The following is a 25,139-nucleotide window of genomic DNA, read 5'->3' as shown; positions in this document are numbered from 1 at the left end:
ATAACGTTCCAGTTTTCTTATTAATATATCATGATCTATAGTGTCAAATGCCTTTGTCAAGTCTATGAATAACCCAGCCACATATTGCTTTTTGTCTATGCATTTTTTTCGTTTTAGCTTTTCAAAATATATTGTTGTCATTTATTAAATCAGTCATTCAAATAAACTATTTCTCAATGAGGAACAATCTTAATTAAGAATATGACATTTACCAACAGCACAATGAATGGGCTAAATTTGCTCTAATAAGAATATATCAGATTTTTGCCAATTTCACTGACTATTATAAAAAATAGGTTTAGAGATCGTTTGCAGCCATTAACTGCTTAAAAAATGTAAGAACACATCGAGTATAATTACACAGCCAGAGCAATTTTGTTTCAACAAAAGAAATCCACAATACTTCCACTATAGCACATTTTTCACTTGCAAAGTTTATTTTAATCTAACTTTACAACCTTTAATGGTAAGTTAATGACCGCACACGTCAGCGTGAGCTTCGGTGCCTCATTTATCGTTCCAGACATTGTTTTGCACAAGCGTGTGTTCCTCAGTTCATTGCAACAATGCCAGTTTTTGCGAATAGCCAGCTGGAGCAACTCTGGAAGTGGCAGGAAACCCCAGTACACTGTTTCTTAACTTCTACTTTGAGCTCTGCTGGAGAATTATTCAGCAAGCATGTCAACCAGGCTTCACACAAAGCTGATTATTGGCTATTTTCAGCCTTGCTTTGAAGTCAGGTCTCCACTCCTGACTTTGCAGCGGAATGAAGGGATTTTCATTGGAGTGAAATAGATTTTATAAAAATAATTCATAGATTTTTGAGTACCTCCTTTGAGTATGTGCTTGAAAAATATAGTCATTCAAAAGAGCCAGGGGTTGCAGAAAGAGAGTTCAGAATGATATAAGAGGCTAAAAAACACAGCTGACAGGAGATGAAAAATAATTCTAATATAGCGTGTTCTTCTACCCTTTCCTGCCAATCATTCTCTCCACTTCTGTTTATTAGATATGCGCCTTCAGCTTTCTGTGCTCCAGTAGAAGAGTGAGGAAATCGGCCAAAGTGAGAGTTCAAGTTGAAAATTGATTGGCGGGTTGGCCTGCTTCCCATTCCCTGTGCTGGGATTCTTTCTGTGGGCTGTGTTGTGTTGTGATCATGCACATGTTGTTTTCCTGCTGGCAGCTGGACTTACGTCATGTCCAATGGAAACACAAAATGAGCTTCCTGTTCAATGGTCAGAGAGCCAGTGCTCCCAGCTGCCTGGTCCCCGTTGAGACTGGTCTAACTGTCTGACCTGTGACCTTCTGGTATCACGGAAGAAAAAAGGCTGTTTTTAAAAAAATATATTTTTATTTTTTTTACTTTTGTTTGAAGACTAGAAGAGAAACAATCTGCAGCTGCAGACAGGCAGAAAACAGCACTTTAAGATTAATCTGCATGGTATTGATTTTAATTTATGTATTTATGTCACTTAAAGAAAAACAACAATTGTCCAATCAAAACAGCCAGTCTATTGATTTCTTGTTAATCAGCTGATTGACTCATTGTTCCAGTTCTAGTGTTTACATTCGCTGTACACATCACACCCTCACATTTGCACTTAAATCATGCAGGTGATTTTCTGAGTACTGAGCTCTACAAAAAAGGCTTAACAATAAAAACACAAGAGCCATAGATTTAGTTTGGGATGTTCTTGCCTCGAGGGTCGCGTCCTTTTGTACCTCTGGGCTGCTTCCAGTGCTGTCGCTATTTTTAGATCGCTCTGGAAGTCCCGTTACGACCATTTGAAAGCAAAACCGAAATTCAGATTTGGTTTTAGTTTTAACACAGTGGAGAAGCTTAAGTACATATCCCACAGAGCACTCTAAAAAAGGGGGTTGAGACATTAACATGATCATACCTCACAGGATCAGTGGAAAGCAGCGTAATCCAAACAGATCCTGGCATTTCATGTTTTGACTCCTTCTGCCACACAAACTCCTGAGTGAGAGTTTATGCTGGATCTTGTCAACTGTCAGCCAACTCGATAGCTCACCATCGGTAATCAATGAACAAGAGTCGTTTGCACTCTTAAGCTTTCTCTTAAGCTTTTGTTAAATTACACCAAGCACTTCCTGTTTCCCAGGATACACTGGAAGACCATAATTAGGCCACCAGAAGATGTAGTAGCCATTTCCAACACAGTAGCTTGTGACGATGGTATTTTTGCGTGTATCAACAGATAAGGTTTCAATATTGCAATCATAAAACGATCCAGTGACCCAAAGTATCAAAACAGGACCTGTCAACAAGTTAGATAACAGACTCACGCTGCTGGCTTCTGGTATAATTGTGGGATTATTTGTGTCCATTGATGTGTGGCCATTAACAAACTGTTAACCAGGCATATCTGTAAGGCCACTAAACTATATTATTTTTGTGAGGCTAGGCATTTAATTGGTTTTTAATTATGATTTTGCCTTACAGCGATTTATAAAAACAAAACAATTAGGATAAAACAAATCCTCTTTTGCATTCATTTCCCTAACAATGCTTTTGTTTTGTTTGTCCTGGGTTTCTTTCCAGTTGTATTTTTTTTTCTTTCTTCATATTTCTGAAAGCTTAAACTCACTGGCTGATTAGTGCAGGTCAGGTCAAGATGATGGAAAAATAGCCTTTGGCCATCAAACCAACTGTTGTTGGGCTATCTGTAGCTTGCCCTGAGGCTGCCATGTAGGGTTCTTCAGGCATGCGAGTCCTCTGCCACCGGGGCTCTCTTTGCCCCTGTCTGCACCCTCAGACAGCCGGCTGGAGAGAGACTGGCCCTAACCCTGGAGTCAAAAACTTCCCAGCGGATGAATACAACCCTCCACCACCATTAGCTTTGTGCTGTTCTGAGGCAAATTATTCATTCTGATTAGTCTATTGCAGTTACCTTTGACCTTCATTTGTTTATTCATATTCTGCTCTTATAACCGAAGACCAGCATCTCTTTTTTCCCCCCCTTCTCTGTCTAACTCACAGCTTTAGCCCTGTTTCCCAAGCTTATGAGTCACTGGCTGGTGTTTGATTCCTTTCCCCAGTTAGAGCGAGGAGCTGTGGCACAGTAGCTTGTGGTTGGATGAGCTCTAACCACATGTAATAAACCACCAGCTGAGAGGCGGAGAGGTGATGACAGCGATCTGTGTTTCTGTGGTTTCTGAGCAGATAATGGGTGCGTGAAAAGCAGACGCCACAAAGGCTCGCTGTTCTTGTGACAGGTCGTGTTTGCGGTTACATGTGACTGCGCTCAAGTGAGGCTGGATCAGGCGGCTACAGAGCATTTTATTGCTTATGCTTGATTTGTTTGTGACACTTTACAACACCCTCATTTTTGGTTCTTATAACACAGCCTTACATCCTGCTATGTAGCCTCGAGTCCTGATCTCTTCCCTGTGGAGTTCCTGGTCAGTGACACACCAAGAGACAGGAAAATGTGGGTGTGGACTTGACTGTGGGTGTGTGCGTGCCTGTGGCTGAGTATCTAAGCAGCCGCTCCCTTCTCTCCCATCCACCCAGTTTATGATTTTTTTCAGTGAATAGGTGAAGCAGGGACTCTGACCTCATTCATCCCATCACCTTATCCCTCTGGGCAAGCTCTGCACTTTCTGCCCTCCTTCCTCTCTCTCTGTATATTTCTTCTCATTTATCTATTCTCTGTGTGCTGATCATCCCCAGTGAGAGACAGAGGATAGACAGAGTTGTTTTTTGGGTTTGTTTTTTTTTAGCTTGGCTAATTGTATGTGATTACCTGTTTTGGGCTTCAGGAATGTTCAGACCTTGTCTCTGTCTGACTACGTCTACTACTATGAGCTTTTCTCTCTGTTTTGTTCGTTTCTCAACCCAAAATTTAGAGTTAATACTTTTTGTTGTTCTGTTGTCTGTTTAAAATCAATACAATTTGATTTAGGCCAGGGTGTAAACCATTAGTACCTAAGAGGCACGATTAAGTAATCATACTATTTTTACTGCTGTCAGCGTTAATCTGGTTAAAATGACGTTAACGCCATAACCGCATTAACGCGGCAAATCTCCGTTAGTGAGCTCGACTGCCCCGTGCATGGGGCTGCATGGCGTCAACGTGCTAGCACGGTTAGCTCGTTAACGTGTTAGCGCCGTCCAGCCCCACACACTGGGCGAGTTAGCGAGTTAGCACAGCACTAACTATTTTATATACAGTTTTCTTTATTTCATTACTTGTTCCCTGGCAGCTAAAATGATGATAAATCATGTGTCAACAGTTTGTTTTCTGGTCAAAATCCTTTTTTTTTCACACGGGTTGTAGCCTAATCTATAGTGAGTTATGCCATCACAGGATTTTGTGTCTTTATTAGACTCTTATATTGAGATAATGATCTAAGAGCTGTCTCTTTTTTGTTGCCATACACATGTTCACATCCCTGACTAGCTGCTTTTAGAGAAATGTGCTGCTTTCAGCGCTACGTGAAGGACTTGCTGTTTTCCTGGTAATTATAGAAGCAGTAAACTGACTTTCTTTGCATCTTTTTCCCTTCTCTTTGTCAACCAAAGCAAATCATTTGACAATGTCTCCTCTGGCTCTTGAAAAATGATGAAGCACATGTTTCGGTGTTTTCTGACAGTCAGCTCTCCAGTCGAAAAGGATGGCTGGCCGTAGCAAACATTAAACAAAGTGGGCGTAGTCTTGTTTGAGAAGAAGCTGCGTCAGAAATTTCCCTGTTATTCCCACTTTTATAGTCCGTCTGTAAACGACCTAAACGACACACAGATTGTCTTATTCAGTTTCTGATCGTTTATTGTTGTTTCATCGAGAACAAAGAGCTTCTTGCTCTTGTGAAAGTGGTATTTTCCTCTCTGATACGCTGATATGGTATCAAAGTGCTTCTGGACACAAGTCCTGCAGCCATTTCAGTAACTCCTAGAGATTTATTTAAAATTGCCAGTCTAAATGAGGGGAGATAAAACCATACTTTTACTGTGGTCACCGTACTAATTTGCTTTATGGATACATTGAAAACGCTACGTAAACTAAACTTTGGGATTTTGTCAGCAAAGCAAATCCGTTGGATTGGATTTCTCTTTTCAGATTTTTATTCGGCATTCTTTGATTGACACATTTCTTCCTTATAGTGTCTCTAGACTGAATTACTGTTGCACAGCAGTTTATATTTCATTATAAATAAAGCTGCGTGGACATCTGCTTTCTGCACTGGACCCCATGAATTAGCCTCATGGCAGAATATTGGGTGAGGCAGTTCCTGCTTAATAATATTTTGGCTGGGATGAACATTTTTCTTTATATCTTTTTTTTTGTTTGGGGGGGGAGTTGCTGAAAGAAGAGGATGAGAAGATTTATCGGTTTCCTGCTGTTCAGATCATCTGTGTGGATGTAGGGATTTATGAAAACAATCTGAAAGACGATTGCGGTTGCAGAGCGTTGTCAAATGTAGCTGTATATGATGGACTCTCTTTCTGTTGCTTAAAGTGAGGCAGGCTATGCAAGGATTAGATTAGGGCGATTGGTTATGGCTCCTAGAATGTGTCTGCAGCACAGTATCAGGGCCCTGTCTAACCTGGAGGCAAGGACAGACGAGGCCAGCCTGAGCCGGGCTGGAGGCGGCTGTGTGTGTGCGGTAAAATAGCATACTGCAAACTGTGTTTTTGTCTTGGGGACAGACTGTGCAGATAGAGGGGAAAAAAAGGCGAGAAAGAGAGAGAGGCTAGTGCTATGCCACCTGGCTCCAAGGCAGTCATCTGGTCTAATGGGGCTTGTGTGCAAGTGTGTGTGTGTTAGAGCGAGAGTGTGTCCTGTGGCTGTAGTTGAGCGGTCCAGTCTTCCATTAGTTTGCCTTGAAAAGCCCTTATGTTGCCCTCCTCTCTCTTTGTGTAAATCTCTCTCGCTCCTCTTTCTTGCCAGGATGCCGCCAGCAAACATGTGAGGGAGCGGGGATAAAAAAAAGGCAGTAAAGTGAATATTAAACAAATGACAGCGAAAGGGTCAAGCAAGCTGGCATGGTGTCATTTTGAGCAGTTTAGTTTTTTTTTCATTTAGCTCTGGTGGTTTCTTCTTTCCTCAAACCTCAAACTGCACCCCCGTACAGCTGAACTAAATTTAGTTTTCTTACAGCACTGAGTAATTACATATAAGTCCAATAGGTATTCTGTAACATCCACAGAGCGCTATTAGTGCTATTTTCTAGAGAAGTGAGAGTTGCTCAGGAAAAAAAAACATGTCCAATTCTGGTGAGTTGCAGGTTCAGCATTCATAGGACAATAATTTACTGCAGTTTCAATTTAAAAAGTCACTTTTAATATGAAGGAATGTCTGTGGCAATAATTATGTCCCATAACCTGATGGATCATTGCATACCACTCTGAGTTATTAAAAAAGAAGTTATATAACTAATGTAAGGCAAAAACATTTGACATGTTCAGTCAGTCAGTTGTGTGAGCGCCAAGACAGTAAATGTATCCGTTTTTGACATTCAGCAGAAATTGAACTATTAAAATAAACTGACGTCCTCGACTTCTCAGTGCTAACAAGACAGCAGTGAAACTGTCCTAGCTCATCCTCGTCTGAGCCAATCACGAGTGAAATGTCACCTTGTTGTAGCTGTAACTGCATCCCAGTGTCATTTTGAATGCTTTGAGCGACCATTTCCCCGAGCTTAGTGGAAATGGGATCAGCAGTTGGTGAGGTCTGCTGTACAGATTCGTTTTCCTTCTTTTTGTGCCTCAGTGTTGCTGGAGTTCCTGCTCATTGCTAATGGTGTTTACAGCTTCTTTGTATTTCCCATCTCCAGTGATTAGATGATGATTTATGTGATGATTTAGATTTGTGAACAGTGCAGTGACAACGTGTAAATATACAATCCTGGACATTGTGTCCCTGGAAGGTTCCATCAATACAAAATGCAAAAATACATGAAATACACGTACTTTCCCTCGTTCTCATCGAAAAATGTATCACTGATCAGCTCATAAATAAGTAATATGTAAAACTGATCAAGTTTGATCATTCTAGAAAATGTGAAAGCAGAAATTGTGAACTGAAAAAGCTGATTTTTGCTATAAAGAAGTGATTTTAATGTCTAGCTGCATCACACATCACAGCTCGACACTGAGCTCAAGGAGATCCACTGCCTCCTCCTTTATTCTGACTTCATCCACTAATCCCTCTCTTTCTCCATCCTCCTTTCCCTCCTTTCTTTCCATCTGAATATTTTTCCTCTTCCCTTCCTCCCCTTTTTCCTCCAGTTGCCATTTCTCTCACACATCCCTCTTTTCCCTCTTCATCTACACCTTCTACACCTACTGACTTCTCTCTTATTTTTCTCCATTCCCTTTTTCCTCTACTACAACTTAATTGTCTTGGATTGATTTCACCTTTTCCTCCCTTTTCTCCTCTTTTCTATTGCAATCTTCTCCCATTCTGTTCTGTTTCTCCCATTTCCTCGTCTTCTGTCCATCCATCTCTCGACCTTTATCCTCTTTCCTTTTATCCAGCCCTTTCTCTGCCCCTTCGTTCCTTTTCTCCTATCACTTCACGCTTGACCTCTTTACCCTCCCCCTACCTCTCCCTTCTCCTCTTTTATCTTCTCTCTGTCATCCATATCTCCTTTTATACCTTCAGCTTCTCTTTTCCACAGTCCCTTATCATCACCCCATCACTCCCTCTCTTTATCCTCTTATCTCTCTTTTCTCTCTCCTCTCTCTCCCCCACCTCTCACACTCACATCTTTCTCCTCTGATTGCTCTCCCCCTCTTCCCCTTATCATCATTATCTGTTCTCTCCATGCTCTCCTCTCCTCTCTGTCATCACTTACCTTCACTAAAAATAAATGCATGCTGTTAGTGTGTGTGTGTGTTTGTGTTGATGTTTGTGTATTTAATAGAATATGACAGATAAGAAGTGACACATGTTGTGTTGTTGCGTGACTCATTAATGCTAGCATTGTCAAAGTGCCCCCACCCACAGTTGTAGTAGATGTTTGTAGTTTATATTTGTAGTAAATGTTTCTTTGAGCTTTTAAAAATGTAAAGGAATATTGCACAATGTTTCAGTACCACTAAGCCTTTATTTCCTTTTGTACAAAAGGAAATATTTATCAAGTATTTTTGGAGGGTTTGAGGTCATGTGGTCTGTTACTGTACATAATAACATATACATTATCTCTTCATATCCGTTTTAACTGGCAACAGAGAAAAACATTCAAAAATTCTGAAGATTAATTGATTTTATTGTTTAATTAAATCTAAATCCAGCACCACAGGTTCATTTTTAATTACAAACCTGCAAATTTAGCCTTTTCAACCTCATGTTTTTCTAAACAGTTTTCTCTTTCACATTTAAATTTTTTAGTAGGGCTTGAATGGTTTCTGCTAAAATATAATTTATTAGATGTGGTTATAATTGATCACATTCTTCTGCAGGATGAACGGATAATCAGTAAAAAAGTATTATAAAAGGACAAACTGAATGTGTGTGTGTGTGTGTGTGTGTGTGTGTGTGTGTGTGTGTGTGTGTGTGTGTGTGTGTGTGTAAACAGAGCAGTAACTAGGTAGCTATAGCTTGACAACTCTATTTATAATACTGCCCATCTGTCTCTGTTACATTAGAAAATTAGTGTGCATGCATGTGTATTTGTGTGTGTGCACGCGCTGCTGTCTTGGCTTGCTGAAAGCCCGACATCTGCCCTACTGTCACCATACCCAGTGACACACAGTTCAATGCACACGAGTTCAGATCACGAGGCTGGACTGTGAGGACACTGTAGTAATTAGCAAAACTTTTAAATCTCGAGCATGAATAGAGGCGCCTGGGAGACATCTGGTTGTAGATGTAAATGAATTTTATAATGACGTCACACTGGAGTAGTTGACATTCTTTTCACAGTTTCTTATGACCTGATTCAGCTGTGTGGTCAATGTGAAAACCTACTTTTGACTCAAATGCAGCATTTTAGTTACTTAGAAGGAATTCATTTTAATATCAAGGTAGTTTTATACCTTTATTTTTTGTATTTTCTCCTAAAGTTTATTTAAAATTTAAAACCGTTAACAAATTTAAAGGAATGTTTTACCTCAAGACATTGTACCCAAATACATTGTAAGCGAGACAACAAATACATTACCTAAAAAGAAAGTATAAGAAAACCTCTGATAAAATCAAGTTGTTTAAAAGTTTCAAGCTAGGCTTGTGCAGCTGGAGGGGAGAAAAAATGGATCCATTCAGAGGTCTCATGAGTGTTTTTGTTGTAAACGGTCTGGATGGTAGATAATATGGTACACTATTTGTGATTTACATAGATTCTGTGGTTTGCAGCTACTTATTCTGTCACCTTTGCTTTCTTTTCCATTACCTAAAATCTCTTCGATAAATTGTTATGGTGCTCGCTGCAGTGTTACATTTTGGCTACAGATGACTGTTTATTATAGAATCCAGTTCCAATAAATCAAAGTGAAGATGATGCTTAACAGCTGAAGTAGCGGCAAGGAGCCAAAGGGGAGATGGGGCCGAAAGAAAGAAAGCATGAACAGAGTGAGGCAAAGGAGGAGGAGAAGTTGAATCCTCACCTCTTTGGCCTAGTACTAGTGAGGCACCGTGAGAAAATGTGTTGTTGTTTGCTTTGAATTGTGTTAGGAGCTGCAGTGTGAATGTGAGCATGAATGGATGTCTGTCTGTGTTAACCCTGCCATAGATGTGCTATCTGTCCAGGGGATCCATTGCCTCCTGTCCTATGACAGCTGCGATAAGCCCCATGTGACCCTGATCTTGATACATATTTAAGAGGATGGATGGATTTATTAAAGTAAAATACTTCACTCTGGAGACTTAGTATTGCACTCCTACAGAGTTGCCATCAAAGGCAATACACCATTTCAAGTGAGATCCTGAATGGTACACTTCTTGCGTCTTTAATAATGTGGGTCAAGCTAGTAATGCTGAGCACTACAGTTGCCACAGCGTTGGTAGGTTCAGATTTCTGTATCCTCCTTATCTGATAAAGACCCATGGCTTTTAAACCCCATTGCCTCTTTAACAGGGTTTAGGTTATAATGTGTAACTGTATACCATTCTAATCTTCCATCCCTTATCTCACACTTTATTGGCTGATCTTGTAGTCTTGAGTGTTTCAGAGTCTCTGTGTAGGTCATTGAACAATAACTGGCTAATTTAAATGTTGCTTATTTCCAGTGTGTGTCTCTGTGTGCCATGTTAGCTTTGCATGTGCCTGTTATTGTTACGGCCGAGAGGGCCCAGCTGTGGGTGTGGACTCAAATGCAGACACAGAGGGAGGCAAACGGGCGTGAACACAGTGCTTTATCTACAAGTGTCTAGTGAAATTACACAACAGGAGACTATGAATGCTATGAATTATGAAATGCTATGAACTGTGAACTGTGAGGCCAAACTGTGAACATGAAACTGAGTGCTATGGCTAGGTGCTGGATTTCACGGATGGAAAAAAGGGGCAGCGGCTTGGATGGAGGTACGCAGTCACTATAATGAGAAGAGACAAGTAGTCAGTGGCAGTCCAGTGAATCACAGCTGCAGGATTAGGCTATGGAGGTTAGGGCTTACGCGTTGCAGGTTTAAAGTGTCATGCGAGGAAGGGGTGTCCAGGGGGTTCCGGGTGAGGAGTGTCCAGAGAGGATCCAGAATATGCGTGGAGTGAGGGACTTGGCAGGGAGGCAGGCAGGTGTAGTCCGATGGTGGAGAGGAAGAAACCAGATGACAGAACCAGCGTCCAGGCGGAGATGAGAGTAGTTCGGGAAACGTGACTGCCAGGTGGGTCCTATGACAAAGAAAAACACGGTGAGGGAAAAGCAGTAGTTGAGGGTTCTCACAAGGGGTTCGCAGCCTAGCACTGACATGGGTTAGCAGAAGATCTGGCAGAGGTCTGTTGTGAATGCTGGTCTTATATGCAGGTGACTTGATTGGAACCAGGTGTGGAAGCTGATTGGAGTCTCTGCCTGAAGGTAGAACCCAGCGGAGTGGAAAAACCCCGTGCACACCCGGACCATGACAGTTATGACGAGGAGGGGAAACGGGGACTTAAAACATTGTGTGAACAGTGTTAATTGGGGTGTCTACTGCCAGCTCCCTGCTGCTTTCCAAAAAGCTAGGGTTTTTTTCTTTTTGAACATGAATCATTTGTTACCGAGATGGACCAGGAAACTGCCGACTTGGAACGCTCATTTTGCTAACAGCCATGGGATATCCATCTGGGACTGAGAGCTGATTGATTTAATCAATCACAGCGTTCAGTGTGCTATAATAATTTGTGTACACCAGTCAGGAATGCCTTGAGGGATTTTCATTATATCTGGCACAAATGACCACTCGGATTCAAAGATGAAGCTATTAAAATTTGGTATTTAAAGGTGAAGGTCACTGTGACCTCATAAAACCACAACTGAAGAATTCATTCAGTGTTATCACAGCATTTCAGGATAAGTTAAAAATGATTAAGTGTTTTGGAATTTTATATCCAAATGGTCAAAGGTCAAGTCTGGATAGGCATGGATATGAAATGCCGTTTGAATGGTTGCTGTGGGCGTAAAACTGGGAGGTGGTATTTTTGTTACTATTTGGTCAGAGAAGTCCTGGTGTGTTGATTTGCTCCAGGATGATGGTGTTTATCACAAGTCTCAAAGCTGGGATTATCAGCTTCCATTGAAACATGGTCTGGTATTAGCGGATCCAGTTCTTTTCAGCAAAACACTTCCTTTTCAATCTGCACAGCACAGCAACTATAAACAATGAAGAGAGCGCGTGCATGCAAGCAAAGTTGTCATATCAACCTCCAGGCTGATCATTTTTGTGGTTTCTTTCAGCCAGTGTCGAAAATGAACATCAGATTCATTCATGCAAAAATGACTTCAGTGATCATGTTCATCATTCCAGTATAACTATTATCAAGAATCAGTGTAAAGATAAAGAAGATGAACAACAGATGTAGAATTTAAGAAACAATCTTTTAGCAACAGTTACCTTTGTGTGTGTTAATATACTCTGCAATCTCTGATTGAAAGGAGACTACAGCTGTGGTTTTGTTTCCTGCTGAGACCGTGTGCATGTGTGGGGTATGGATCTCGTTACCTAAGGTGCCCAGATATTAAATCATACTCACACACGCGCTCCTCGCAGCCTTCATATTGATTTATATTGACCCATGGTTGTGTGGTGGGCCGGTCGTTAAATTAACACACCGTTGGAGAAACTGATGACTCCACCAGACCACAAACTCAGCCAAGTGTGTGTGTGCGTGTGTGTGTGTGTGTATGAGAATAAAGGGTGAGGACAAAGAAAGTGCTCACCTGAGGTCATGCTCCTTTTCCGACACACACACCCTCCACCCCCTCTTTCTGGATGAGTGGATTGCCCACAGAATGACTTCCAGACCAGAAAGCTCAGCTCATTTCTTAGCTGAAGGATTGTGGGAAACGTTCCGGCTCCTCTGGGGAAAACTGAGCACTTTTACCTGCGCATTCATCTTCAGCGCATGTTAGCATGCCACGTCCCATTTATAACGAGCAGGATAAGAGCTAAGTGTCCTGGATATGAGAAAGTGGAACATGAGGGCTGGGATGTGCTGATAGGAAGCAGCGTGTTTGCTGCTTAGTTTAACAAGCGCTCTATGTCTTTCTTTAAGTTTAGGATTAGAGAAGCTTGGATAAGCAGAAAAACGTGTGTGGTGGATGGATGTTACTTACCTATAAACCTTAAATATGTGAATCTAAGCAGCTGATTGGGTCTTTGTTTTGCTAAAATATTAAAACTTCCTCTAGATCAGTGTATGCTGACCAACCCCCACCATTGGATATGAGTCGTCAACATAGAGGAATTCTTCCCAATAATTCTTTTAGATTATTTTATTTAAGCATCCATTCCAGTCCTGAAGAGGTAAAACACAACAAACACAGCAAATATTAGAGCGATGTCAAACTAACATTTTGCTAGCAGAATATTCTTTTTTTGTCCCATAATCTTTTCAAAACGCCTCAAATTTCTATTGCCACATCTCGAGGTTCACAACTTGAGGCTAGTAAATGTTAATGCAGAGTGCTGAATAAAACATTAATGACTTGCAATTTAAAGACACAATCCCCAGAGCTTTATTTATCCCTCTTCTTGAGTGGACGACAGTCTGTGAAGAAAATATTCCTCATTTTCCCCAGCAGCAGACTGTTAACGTCTTTAGCGCCTTTAATCTGATTTCCTCGATCCTGCCGATGCCGCCGCATCAGCACCTTAATTATCTTAATGGGAATAACATGTTTAACAGTGAACGTTTGTACCCAGTTTGGTTGCTTTTCAGGACAAGTGAACGCCCCATTCAGGCGTCTTTTTATTAAACTGCTCAGGCCAAGGATCTCCACACATAGTTGCAGATTGCTGTGAATCAATCAGAACAGAAGGAATATTTATTTATTTATTTTTTTGGTTGTGACTTTGGGTGTTTTACTCAGTGCAACAATCCTCGTGTGTGTTGAACAAAGTGGGATTTATTGGGGGTGTTTTTTCTTTCTCAGAGTTATTTATGTGTCTTTGTTCCATTATTGAACGCACCAGCTTTGCATAACTGGAACGCTTAATATTGTTTTTCACTGCAGCTTTTCACAGTAGGAAAATGCTTTTGATTTGGGATGCAACAAAATAAATTTAAGCTTATGAAAGGGTAAAAAAACCCTACAAACAAAATAACAAATCACCTCCATGATAACTGTTTAGATGACTTTTATTGGATAGAAAAATGACCAAAACGCATTGTTAAACAGGCATGGAACACGAATCGTTGTGCCATTTATCATCGTCAGCTTCGACTTTCACAGGGGGCAGAAAGAAAATAACGCATGTCCCTGACTGGTAAAATAAGAGTTAAAAATAGCCAATGATTGACTTTCACTCATTGAACTAGCTTCCTGTCCCCCTCCCACAGCAGATGGTTATCGTGGCAATAAAATGACTGTGGCAGTTGGCCAGTGAGCAGAGAGACAGGTAGCAGGAGAAACCGTGAAACTGCTGTGATAGATAAGAAAAAGAGAGAGAGAGATCGAAATTGAGCAATGTGAGAGGAGCTGAGCTATAGTAAGTGTGTGTGTGTGTGTGTGTGTGTGTGTGTGTGTGTGTGTGTGTGTGTGTGTGTGTGTGTGTGTGTGTGTGTGTGTGTGTGTGTGTGTGTCAGTCAGGATATTAGATCATATCACAGCAGGACGAGTCCTGTCTGATCTCAACATGCAAACATGAACTCCACTGTTAACTTCCTTTCCTTCAGGTCCTGTGTGTGTGTGTGTGTGTGTGTGTGTGTGTGTTTTGTGTTCCATCCTGTTGAGAATCAAATGTCCTCACAAGGACGCACAGATGTACAGGGTGGTGGCATTTTTGGCAATGGCCTTTGGGGGTTATTTTAAGGTCAGGTGATGAGAGATTCAGGGCACAGAAAAAAAGAGTAAATATGAGTTGCATCATCATCAGCTAGTAGAGGAGAAAAATGTCCAAATTATTTATCGGATTGGACTTCAAATTACTGTCCTAAAAGTTACAAAGCCCATCACTATGTTCTACATGGATCGATTTGGCAGTTTTACGTTGTTACGGATGGCCTTCCTGACACAAACCCAAAGAGGATCTGTGTCTCCAGCTACACTTTGGAGCCATTACATATAAAGATCAAAACTAGTGTGGAAAATATATACAGCAAAATATTGGCAAACACTTTCACCACTGGACAAATTGCCAGGCTTTTTAATGATATTTACTAATCTTTAAGACCCCTAAAATATTTGGTGTTATGAATATGAACACAGTGAATAGATCAAAAGAAAGGAGAGGATTTCTGCTTTCATACACAAAGTACCCCCCAAATATTTTATTGTATATTCATTCATTTATTTTTAATCATCAGCTGATTGTTTCTCATTCATTAAAAAAAGAACAAAACATCAACAGCAACAAAAAAAAACCAGCTTAAAAATGAGAAAAGAGCGTTTTTGTCAAAGAATAGCCGAGATACTCAGTGCATTCAGCTTAATTATGCCGTTCTGACATCTCAAAATTCAGCAGTTTGAATCAACTTAAGATATTATATCTGCTTCATTTCTCATGAAATAACAAGGGAACAGGCACACCTGGCTATCAAACTGTTTGTCTGATTAATTGTGAGTCCGATTAAATGTGGGACTGTGTCTAAAAGTTGCTGTTATGACCAATTTGTTTAGTAAACTCCTCCTTGAATTAAAACTGAAAGTCTGTACTTCAATCACATCTTGATTGTTGGATTTAAAATCCTCAGTGGTGATGTGCAGGTGTTGTTTTCCAAGAAAGAAAGCATCCAGAGTAGAAATGCTTCATGCTGTCAATAAGAGACGTCGGTATTTGTAAATGCTAACACTGCTGATGCTAATTTGCTATTCATGATTAATTTTTGGATTGCAGAACTTAAGAAGTATAATCCAAAACTTATGCTTCCATATCCAAGAGTAAAGCAAAAACATGTAAAGTTGCGACCCTGTCAACCTTGACTAAAACCTCATTGACATAAATGGCTTTGGTAAATAGTGCACATAGAACTTTTGAGACCTTTTTAGCTCATTTCATGTTCTGAACCATTAAAATTCCACTTCAGAAACCGTCATCTTTCCAGTTTTGTGCTTTTTGTTCAGTGTTTCAATGTTCAGTTTTCTGTGAAACATGAAAGTCTGATGTGTCGCTGCCAAGTTAATGTGCGTTAAGTGCAGAGAAGCAGATCAGGAACACCCAGCGTCTGCAGAGGAGTTATATGGCTGTGACTCAGAGAAACATTCGGACGAGGCGTTGCTCTACCGTGTAATTTATTTCACAACAGTGTGTCATCAGGCTGAAGGTCGAAGCTTTGAGTTGTAATGTGGAGGTCCAAGTGAGTCCTCACAAATATAGTAATTGGAGCACATTGAAGGTGCAGCAGCAGAACATATTTGAGCTTTTCCACCCACTCTGTTTACTGAGCTTATACATCACGCTGTGTGTGTGAACACACACACACACACACGTATACACTCGCATGCACAAATTAGGTCGAGTGGGTTGCTGATTAGGCTGTGGTGATTTGGCACAATCACTACAATTTGTGTTATTAATTTAAGAGTTACCACATGTCACACACCTGAGTCAACACAAGCAAGCATACATTTTTAACAAAAACGCTGAAAGGTGCAGATCAATGCATGCGCACAAGCGGACACACACATGCACATTCACACTTGCTCACAGTTGACACGATTTACTTGAATCCATTAAAGCTGAATTTACATAATACTGTCTCTGCTTAACTGCCTCTGCAGGGACACACACACACACACACACACACACACACACACACACACACACATACACACACACACGACAGTAGTTTTTGTGTAGTGGCTGCTGCAAGGTCATCCACACTGCAGTATACATGCATGTGTGTGTGCCTGTGTGTGTGCGTGTGTGTTCTTCCCTGCAGGCAGAACACACATTATTGCTCTAATTAAGACACTCTGTCTCCGTATGTGCTGGTCTGGGATCAGCTGTCAGGTGCCAGCTGGCTGTGATATTTATGGTCCGAGGTTTTAACAAAAGCTGCTCTCAGACCAGCTGAAGTCTGCAAGCAAAATTGTTGATCTAGCTGTTGCTGCTTTGGATGACTGGTGCTCATGTTGCACTGCGATTTTCTGTGATGTTATTCGTCTCAAATTGGTCTCACACTGTTGAATTTGTCATTTCTGAAGACTAAAGGTCATAATTTATACTTGCACTCATACATATACTTGCAGTATATGTGATGTATATTTTTTTGATGCTTAATAATGAATAACATAGTGTGGGTGGCCCAAAACTCGTCATATTTTTGACTAAATCTCGCTGTGTGTGTCATGTTCAGCTGACATTTAGCTAGTAAGAGAGATGTTTAACCTACCACTTTCATCCTCCTCTGTCTGTGTCCCACTCATAAAGGTTTTCATTTCAAAATGTATGTTTAAAAGAAAAAGGAAAAAAAGAAACTAGTAATATTAAACTATTGTCACACCTTATTAACTGCATCCAGAGGGAGATGGTGGTTTATAAAAGATTAGATTATAGCCAATCTACAACACATGCATTTCATAGTTTTGCAAATATCTAATTACATCGCATTGCAGCAGCAGTTTTATGCAGTCACACATGGATTGAGGAAGAAAGCTGATTTAATTTACGTCGAGCATGGCATGGTTGTTGGTGCCAGACAAACTGGTACGATTATTTCGTAAACTACTGGTCTACTGGGAATTCTCCACACAGCCATCTCTAGTTTACAGAGAAAAAGAGAAAATATTCAGGGAGTGTGTTCAAAAATGCCCTTTTGGTGTCAGAGGAGAGTAGTCAAACTGCTTCGAGCTGATAGGAAGGTAACAGTAACTCAAATATCCACTTGTTACAATCAGGTTATCAAACCTTGAAGCAGATGGACTACAGGAGCAGACAACCACACCTGGTCCTACAAGAACAGGAAATCTTGGCTACAGTTATCACAGCCTCATCAAAATTGGACAACAGAGGATCAGAAAACCTCGCCTGGTTTGATGAATCATTCAGATGTTAAGATCTGCAGCGACTATGTGATGCTATCATGTCAACACAGACCACAATCTCTGTGAAATGTTCCAGCACGCTGTTGAATGTATGCTGGCTGTAAAGGCAAAATACTAGCAGGGTGTAATTAATGACTGGTGAGTGTATGTTTGACAAGAAATGGAGAAAGGTGTAAATGCCTCCTTTAACAAAATGCACTCCAACTAAAGTTTCTTTCCGTTTTCTCTCTTTTCTCCTTTGATCTACCTTTTGTGGATTAAGTACAGCTGTATAATATTTGCTGCCTCTGGTTTCAGGAGATTGTGATGGAATATATGTCTCTGGTTGTTTCTGCAGTGCTGTTCTCCCCCTTGTTCAGAGCAAATGAATTATATGTTTAAAAAATGTGTAAATGTTTTCTAGGAATTTTTGTTTTTCTTTCTGCTGCAGCTTGTGGCCTAATTGCATCATAACCAGTGTCACAACAAGCATTTACAAGTATTTAAAAAAGAAATAAAAGAAAAGTTCTAATTAAATGTAACATGTCTAATGTGAATATTATTAGAGGCTTTGAAATCCTAGAAAGAGGACATAGTTTTTAGCTTTAAATCCAAATACTCTCAGTATGTTTTAATGTGGAAAACCACATTAGATGAGACGGTGCTTCTGTTGGCCCATCTGTTTCAGCTCAGCACTTTAACAGTTTTTTTTGTGTGTTTAATGCTGCTTTAAGTCCACATGAATGAAGTCCATTAGAGCTGTTGCTGAAAATGGCTGTATGTGTTTCCAGGTCTGACGACAGAGGGCCTGTATCGCGTCAGTGGGAACAAGACAGACCAGGACAACATTCAGAAACAGTTTGATCAAGGTAAAACACTCATCTACTCAGACACATGCTTGTAGTGGTAATAGACCTATGAATACATATTTAACTATTAAGAAATCGGAAGAAAGAGCGTGCATAGCTGGATTTTCAAAGCATGGAGGCAAACAGTCTTTATTAGTTTCACAGAATGTGTTTCAAAATTATTTTCCCATAAACTTAAATCGTGCCGTTATAAGAACCTGGGAGTTCTTTGGAAAACATTTCCAGAATCAAGCAGCGCATGTCATGGTCCTGGGTCGTGTGACCCAGTGTGTTATGCTTAACCTATTTTGATGTTTATTGTTTGCTTAGGTTCTTTAAGGTAGTCCAGTCCTTTTTGTAATTATGTTACCCTTGCATTACGTCTCCCTTGCCCTTCGTGTGTTTATGTCTGTGTGTCTTGTACTGTCAAGTTCATGCTGTCAGTTATGTCACCTCCCCCTGTACTACGTCTCCCCGGTTCATGTCTCATGTTTCCTGTTTTACTTTGAAGGCCTGCATTCACTGTCTGTGTATTCAGCTCACTCCTCCTGTCCTGTCGTTAAGTTCATGTGTGTCAGCTGCGTTCCAATGTGTGGCCACTTCCCCTGATCATCCCTCATGTGTATTTAGTCTCTGTGTTTCTTACAGTCTGTGTCGCGTCGTCTGTGTTCCCACCCTCCGTGTTTCCATGCCTGGTCTGTTGTCTTCCAAGCCATAGCCTCACCATAGTTTGTTCCCAGTTTAGGTTTTTGTTTAGCCACGCCATCCCTGCTGTATTTGCACACCTTGTTTTCAGCCATAATAAAGGCTCGCCTTCTGTTAAAGCTCACTCCCGTCTGTTCACTTGTGTACGCACCTGGGTCCATTACACGCATTCTCCACTCGGTCCGTCACAGCGGACCGTGACAGCACATGTGTGATGTGTGCAATATATTTAACCCACAGAGAAAACTCCAAAAGACCGATTCCAAACCTGACCACGCAGCAGAAGTGCTTAAAGAGAAACACATGCCCTGTGGAGTACAGTCGAAACTTCTCATGATGGTTGGGGAGCTGCCAAACGGGCTGTTAGTATAAATAAAGTCACCACAGGCAGAAATCACCAGCACATGGTCAGCAGCGTCAGGCATTTTACAGCCAGGTGCTGAAATATGGAGACTTGACTGAGATGAAGCGTGCAATGATTATTGAATCATTTCTGCATTTCTTATTTTTTTTCTGCGTTCTGTTTCTTCTGGTCCTCTGTTCAGGAGAAGAGCTCGAGCATATTCTTGGTTATTCTATGATTATTTCATATTAAAAAACATTTTTAATATGAAAGATGATGTGTATCTGAGGCTGAGGCTTTGGTGGCTGCCACCATTTTTTTGTTTTGAAATTCCTTCCTTTCCTCACCTCCTTCACTCGACTCCTCCTTTCCCACCCTGTCCTTCCTAAATTCATTTGTGCATTTCCTGTTGTTTATATCCCTCCGTTGCTCAATGCTCTCCATTTCCTTCAAGTGTTTCTAGCTCAGCGTGTTTGTCAGCATGCGTTCAGATTCACTGTGACAGCTGTCGTGTTACCTTAGGGCTCTGTCCTCTTTCTCACCGTTTCTCCTCCCTCCAAATGTCATTTGGCTGTTGCCGAGTGTCATAACAGCAAGTAATACGCATTTTTCTTTCTCCACGTATTCCTTTGAACTGTCATTACAGAGTATTTTTACCCTGGGTTAATGAGAAAGCTGATCGATTTGGACCCAACCCACTTTTTTTTCTCCTCTGATTTGTGAATGAAACAGAAAGTAAAACGTGATGGAGCTGAAGCATCCATTCTCCCTCATTAGAAATAATAGAGCAAGAAAAAGCTTTCATGAGCTGGCTGTGTATTCTGTTCCAGTCCCGCTGCTCCATCAGAGAAACACTCGGCCCTCTGTGCCTCCAGACACACTCATGATAACCTCTGTTAGCTGTGATCAGAGAGGAGCTCTGTTCTCCTGCTCAGACACAAAAACTGAGCTGTGGGCCTCACTGCTGCATCACCACAACTGACAGGCTCTTTAATATCCTTTCAAACTGAAACATTGACCCAGCTAAATCCTGTTTGACTCGTATGTGAGGACACGAGTGCAGGTTATTGGTCCCGGATCCACAAATCTGCTCCACACTCAGGCTTAACATGCATATAACAGGCTTATACATCTGTGTGGCTGCAAGTGTCTCTGGGATGTAATTTTGCCATCTGTTCCCCCTAACCATTGAATATGTAGCCATAGATGTCCAGATGACCTCCCTCCATTTCAAACGATGGTCATCTAGTCCAGAAAAGCAGTTCGTATCGAGTTTGTGTCATTGCTAAGCGCTGAGCTTAAAAGCTGAGTGTTCAAAGGAAGGATACTTTGGTTAACTAATAACAAGCTGCTAGCACATTTTGTTTTTTAGCATTCTTTAACAGACGCCGAAACATGAACCATAGCCAGCTCCTCTGAAATACTCAAATAAATGCCTCTCAATGTCTTCTACCCATTTGTCACATAACATGTTACATATTTATTTTCATGCTTTGCAGTGCAGAAGTATGCTACATATAATTTGTATTTGAAGTGACTTACTAAAATGTTATTGCACGAATAGTCTTTTGTTAAAGCAAAAACACCAATACACCTTTTCAGGTTCATATATGTACACTGGTAATGTTGTGCTGACCCGAGACTGTGGGATTGATCTTGAGCAGCTTGCAATGATGACAGGTGAAGTATCCATTAGCAACGTCTGGCAGATGGGTACTAAGTAGGGCTGCACGATTAATCGTTAGAAAATCGCGATCTCGATTCATACTTATGTGCGATCTCATTTCCAAATGACAACGATTTAAAAAAAGAAAAGAAAAGAAAAGACGACGACGTCCCGGCATTTTGATCCGGGATGTAATCTGCATGAAAACAAGCGCTCACTCTTCCTGCTCAACAAACGACAAGGGCGGAGCTTTATACCACGTGATACAGAAGCTGTGCCGTGTGATGCTAACATTAGCAGGGGAAAAACAACGGAGAGCACGTCAGGGATGACGAGAAAGTGACAGGAGAAAATCCGTCCCGGTCAACCACCCAAACATCAATAACGGGAACCTTATACAGCGCTTCCCTATACCCATCGAACTCCCGCAGGCACAAAGAAATTACGGAGGCTATCACTTATCACCTGACCAAAGATATGGCTCCCATCAACACTGTGCAAAACGAGGGATTTAGGAAAATGATCAACACCCTAGACAAACGCTACACAGTGCCGTCCCGCAACTATTTTTCTATTGTTGCACTACCTGCTCTATACACGCAGTGTCGAGCAACGGTGGAGACGGAATTTCAAGCAGTACAACATTTTGCGGCAACGACAAAACGTGAGACATTTGTTGTTTTATGTTTATTTATTGTTTTTATGTTCAGTCTCAACTGTTACGAAGTTGATGTGCAGTTAATAAGCGCAATAAATATTTATACTGGAAAAGAAAATCGTGAGAGAATCGTGATCTCAATTCTAAGCCAAAAAATCGTGATTCTCATTTTATGCGAAATCGTGTAGCCCTAGTACTAAGGTCAACTAATCTCAGGCGATTGAATCAACAACCAGTTCCACTTAAAAAAATAAAGTAATGACATTGACTGACAAATGACAGGGTGATAAATACAGGTTATCTAACCACAGCCTTACCTCAGCAATCAGTCGGTCGCTACTATACATTCCATACAGACGCTACCATGCAGTCCCTCTACCACTTTTTAAATTACAATATTCTAATAGGTTATAATGGATTTTTACTCCAGTGATGCCAGATACTGTTGTTGTTTTTGCTCGTAATCATGAACAGTTTCCCTTCCAGAAAAACAACAAGTTATGCTACACGTGAATAAATTTGAATGACATTACACTCGAGGGAACTAGATCAGAATATTATAATAAGATATTCAGACATGCATATTTAAATGACATTGCATTGTATATGGGGGTGCTTTGCTGTTTCCCTTTATTGTGTAGAAAAGATCAAATGGGAAGGATGTGATTTATACTTTTTAAGAACAGGGCTGGAGAACTGTGTTGGAAGTTTTCTGTGCAGAAAAATGTAATTTGATGCTACAACAGCAAGGAAAAGAACAAATGTGCTGAGCACAGTGACAAAGGGTTTAAGGAGAGTGCTTTAACTGTTTGTGAGGTCCTAAAGGGAGACTTTAGAGGACAGTGAGTTTGAACGTATTAACCAGAAGCTGCGTGTGGGTGGAGTTGTTTTGCTGTTTTCCTGTTTGTGATGCAGAGGATGAAACGAATGCTACAGAACAAGCTTCAGAAACAGAGTGACCTTGCGAATCTGCTGTTGAGCCTCTTTTCTCTCTCTCCCTCCCTCTCCCTGTAGATCACAGTATTGACTTTGTGGTGATGGATGTGGCGGTGAATGCCGTTGCTGGAGCGCTGAAGGCTTTCTTTGCTGACCTGCCCGATCCGCTGATCCCCTACAGCCTGCACCCAGAGCTGGTGGAGGCCGCAAGTAAGAATGAACACACACCCGAGTCATGAACTGCAATTTTGTAAGCCCTGATAGCAAAAACACCCAGACAGACACATTAAAAACTTGGTGCAACTTTTAAGTTAAAGGAATTGTTAAACACGTGGGAAATGATGTAATTATGTTAAACAGAGTCAAAACAGTGAATGGAGGGTTAGGTTCACTGGGCGGCAGCATGCTGGAATATTCCTTTACCCGCTTACAACTCAAATGTGATACATTAGAGTAAAATGACACCATAGCTTCAAAATAAACAAGAAGCACTATACCTACACCCCTAAAAAGTTTGATCAGCATTGCTTCAAACTTTTGAGTTATTGTGCTATTGCGAATAACATAAAGTCGTACCACGATAAAGGCACATGCATGCAGCTAAAAAATGAAGAAGTTAAGAGGAGACTGGAGAAACACCCTTTAACCATGTAATGAGTGTTGATGTTGCATAGTTTTCCCACCAGAGGCCTGCAGAATTAAATTGCCAAATATCAGTATCGGCCTTAACAGTCCTCAGTCCAATCAGTCAGGCTCTACTTTTAACCTCTTGTCTGCTGTAGCAGCTGGCCTTAATGCTGCAGAAGTTTAGTTGTTTCCACATGCTCAGAGCTTTGAGTCACATCATTCACTTTTAAGAGGCTTTTTCAGGCCTAGGATGCTGTCAGACATCCTGCGTATGTGTGTGTGTGTCGCTTGTGTGTCTATAATGCTGAAACCATCAGGCTGACTCCAGCAGATTAGCGAGCCAAAATTAAACACAAGGAGAACTGTAAAAAGTCTCATAGACTGACAGAAGAAGAAATCTGGAGGGTGGTGCTGGTTTTTCTTCTCTAGAAAATGACTCGTATAGAGCAGGAACCAGGGCTTCTGGTCAGCATCTCTCATGGGAAACTTCAGAATTTATATACAAATTAATGACCAGGAAAATAACTGATAGTTGGTAAAGGAATCGTTTAAATCAGCTCTTCTTCTCTGACTTTCTCTTTCTATCTTTTTGCTCCTTACGTGACTAAGGTCTAGTTTGAGGTGCCTCTTTCCTGTCTGTTTCTTTAAACTTGGAGCAGTTAAACACGACAGTACGTTTCCATCAGGAGGGTAACCAACTTGTCGAGCAGGTTTGACACCAGTGTACTTATCCTGGAGCCTGAATCAGGCTTTTGTTGTTGCTGGTTTCAGGTCATGTTGAATAGATGTGATAACAGAGTGAATCAAGACACATGGAAAAGTTTCAAACATTGTAATCAGAGAAGGAAAAAAGAGACTGTGAACATAAACAATGGCATACAATACATATACCTGTAAATAAGCACTTAGCCTTTGCAGTTTTGCCTGGATCAGCTTCAAACTGCTGCACTAATTTCTCATGTAATGGAAACTGTGTTAGTTTTTCTAGTCAGTTCTAAAGTTGATTTTGGCTTTCTGCCTTTTCTGTTCAGCATATTTTTAATAATCCTTTTATTTATTTTCATTCCGTGACAACAATAACAACGACAATAGCTTCCTGTAGCAGCAGCAGGGTCTTTTCCCGATGGGGATCATCAAAGCTTCGCCTAAACACATGTGCACACTGAGCTTTATCGCCTTATTGAACCAAATACATTGTGAGATGCTGTCAGGCTGATATATATTTAATAAAAGCTGGAGTCGGTCGTTATATCGGTCCCGTGGTGTACTGTGTCGAGCTGTGACTGCATTCATTTAACGACCTTTAACCTCTTCCAGCCATTAGAGGGTCAAAGGCTCCCGTTGGCTCCTCGTTAGGATGATTGATGGCGTGCAGGATGAATAAATCTGTGCATTGGTACACGTTGGCCTTTACGTTTGTGTCTACAAATATAAATGGCGTCCTGCTGGTCCTGGAATGTCTGGAATATCCTGGAGAATATTCCAGATAGGACAGGCAGGGGTTTTGTTGAAGCGGCCTTGTTATGACAATCCAAAGGTAGAAGCTCTTATTTCACATCTGCTCTTTAAATATTTAATAAGTAAGTGGAGCGTTTCAGCTCCATTGAGCATTCGCCGGCAGGAAAGTGATGCTTTCCCTGGAGAGGCTGTGGAATACTGAAGAATTTAACAGACAAATTACCTTCTAGGAATATAGCAGGATCTTTCTTGTTACTTGGTAATGTTTTGTTTTTTGTTTTTTCCCCCGATCAAATTTAACATTTAACTAAACCAAATAAGGGTCTGAT

The 25,139-nt window shown here is 40.9% G+C and overlaps 1 protein-coding gene across 1 annotated transcript in view; it reads left to right on the top strand.

Moving 5' to 3' along the window:
- The window catches only part of arhgap5 (Rho GTPase activating protein 5), a 57,098-nt gene that overhangs the window by 23,685 nt on the left and 8,274 nt on the right, over positions 1-25,139 (top strand). The window contains exons 4-5 of the mRNA XM_085256470.1: positions 18,361-18,438; positions 22,804-22,935. Coding sequence (XP_085112596.1) covers positions 18,361-18,438; positions 22,804-22,935 — 210 coding nt within the window. The remainder of the gene's footprint in view (positions 1-18,360; positions 18,439-22,803; positions 22,936-25,139) is intronic.

The sequence above is a fragment of the Mchenga conophoros genome, linkage group LG19 (assembly GCF_057382185.1).
Source record: "Mchenga conophoros isolate Kocher_MC1m ecotype Shallow Benthic linkage group LG19, M_conophoros_male_GT1.1, whole genome shotgun sequence".
NCBI lineage: Eukaryota > Metazoa > Chordata > Actinopteri > Cichliformes > Cichlidae > Mchenga > Mchenga conophoros.
The sequence above is the reverse complement of the archived record's forward strand: the minus strand, read 5'-3'. Positions and strand labels throughout refer to the sequence as shown.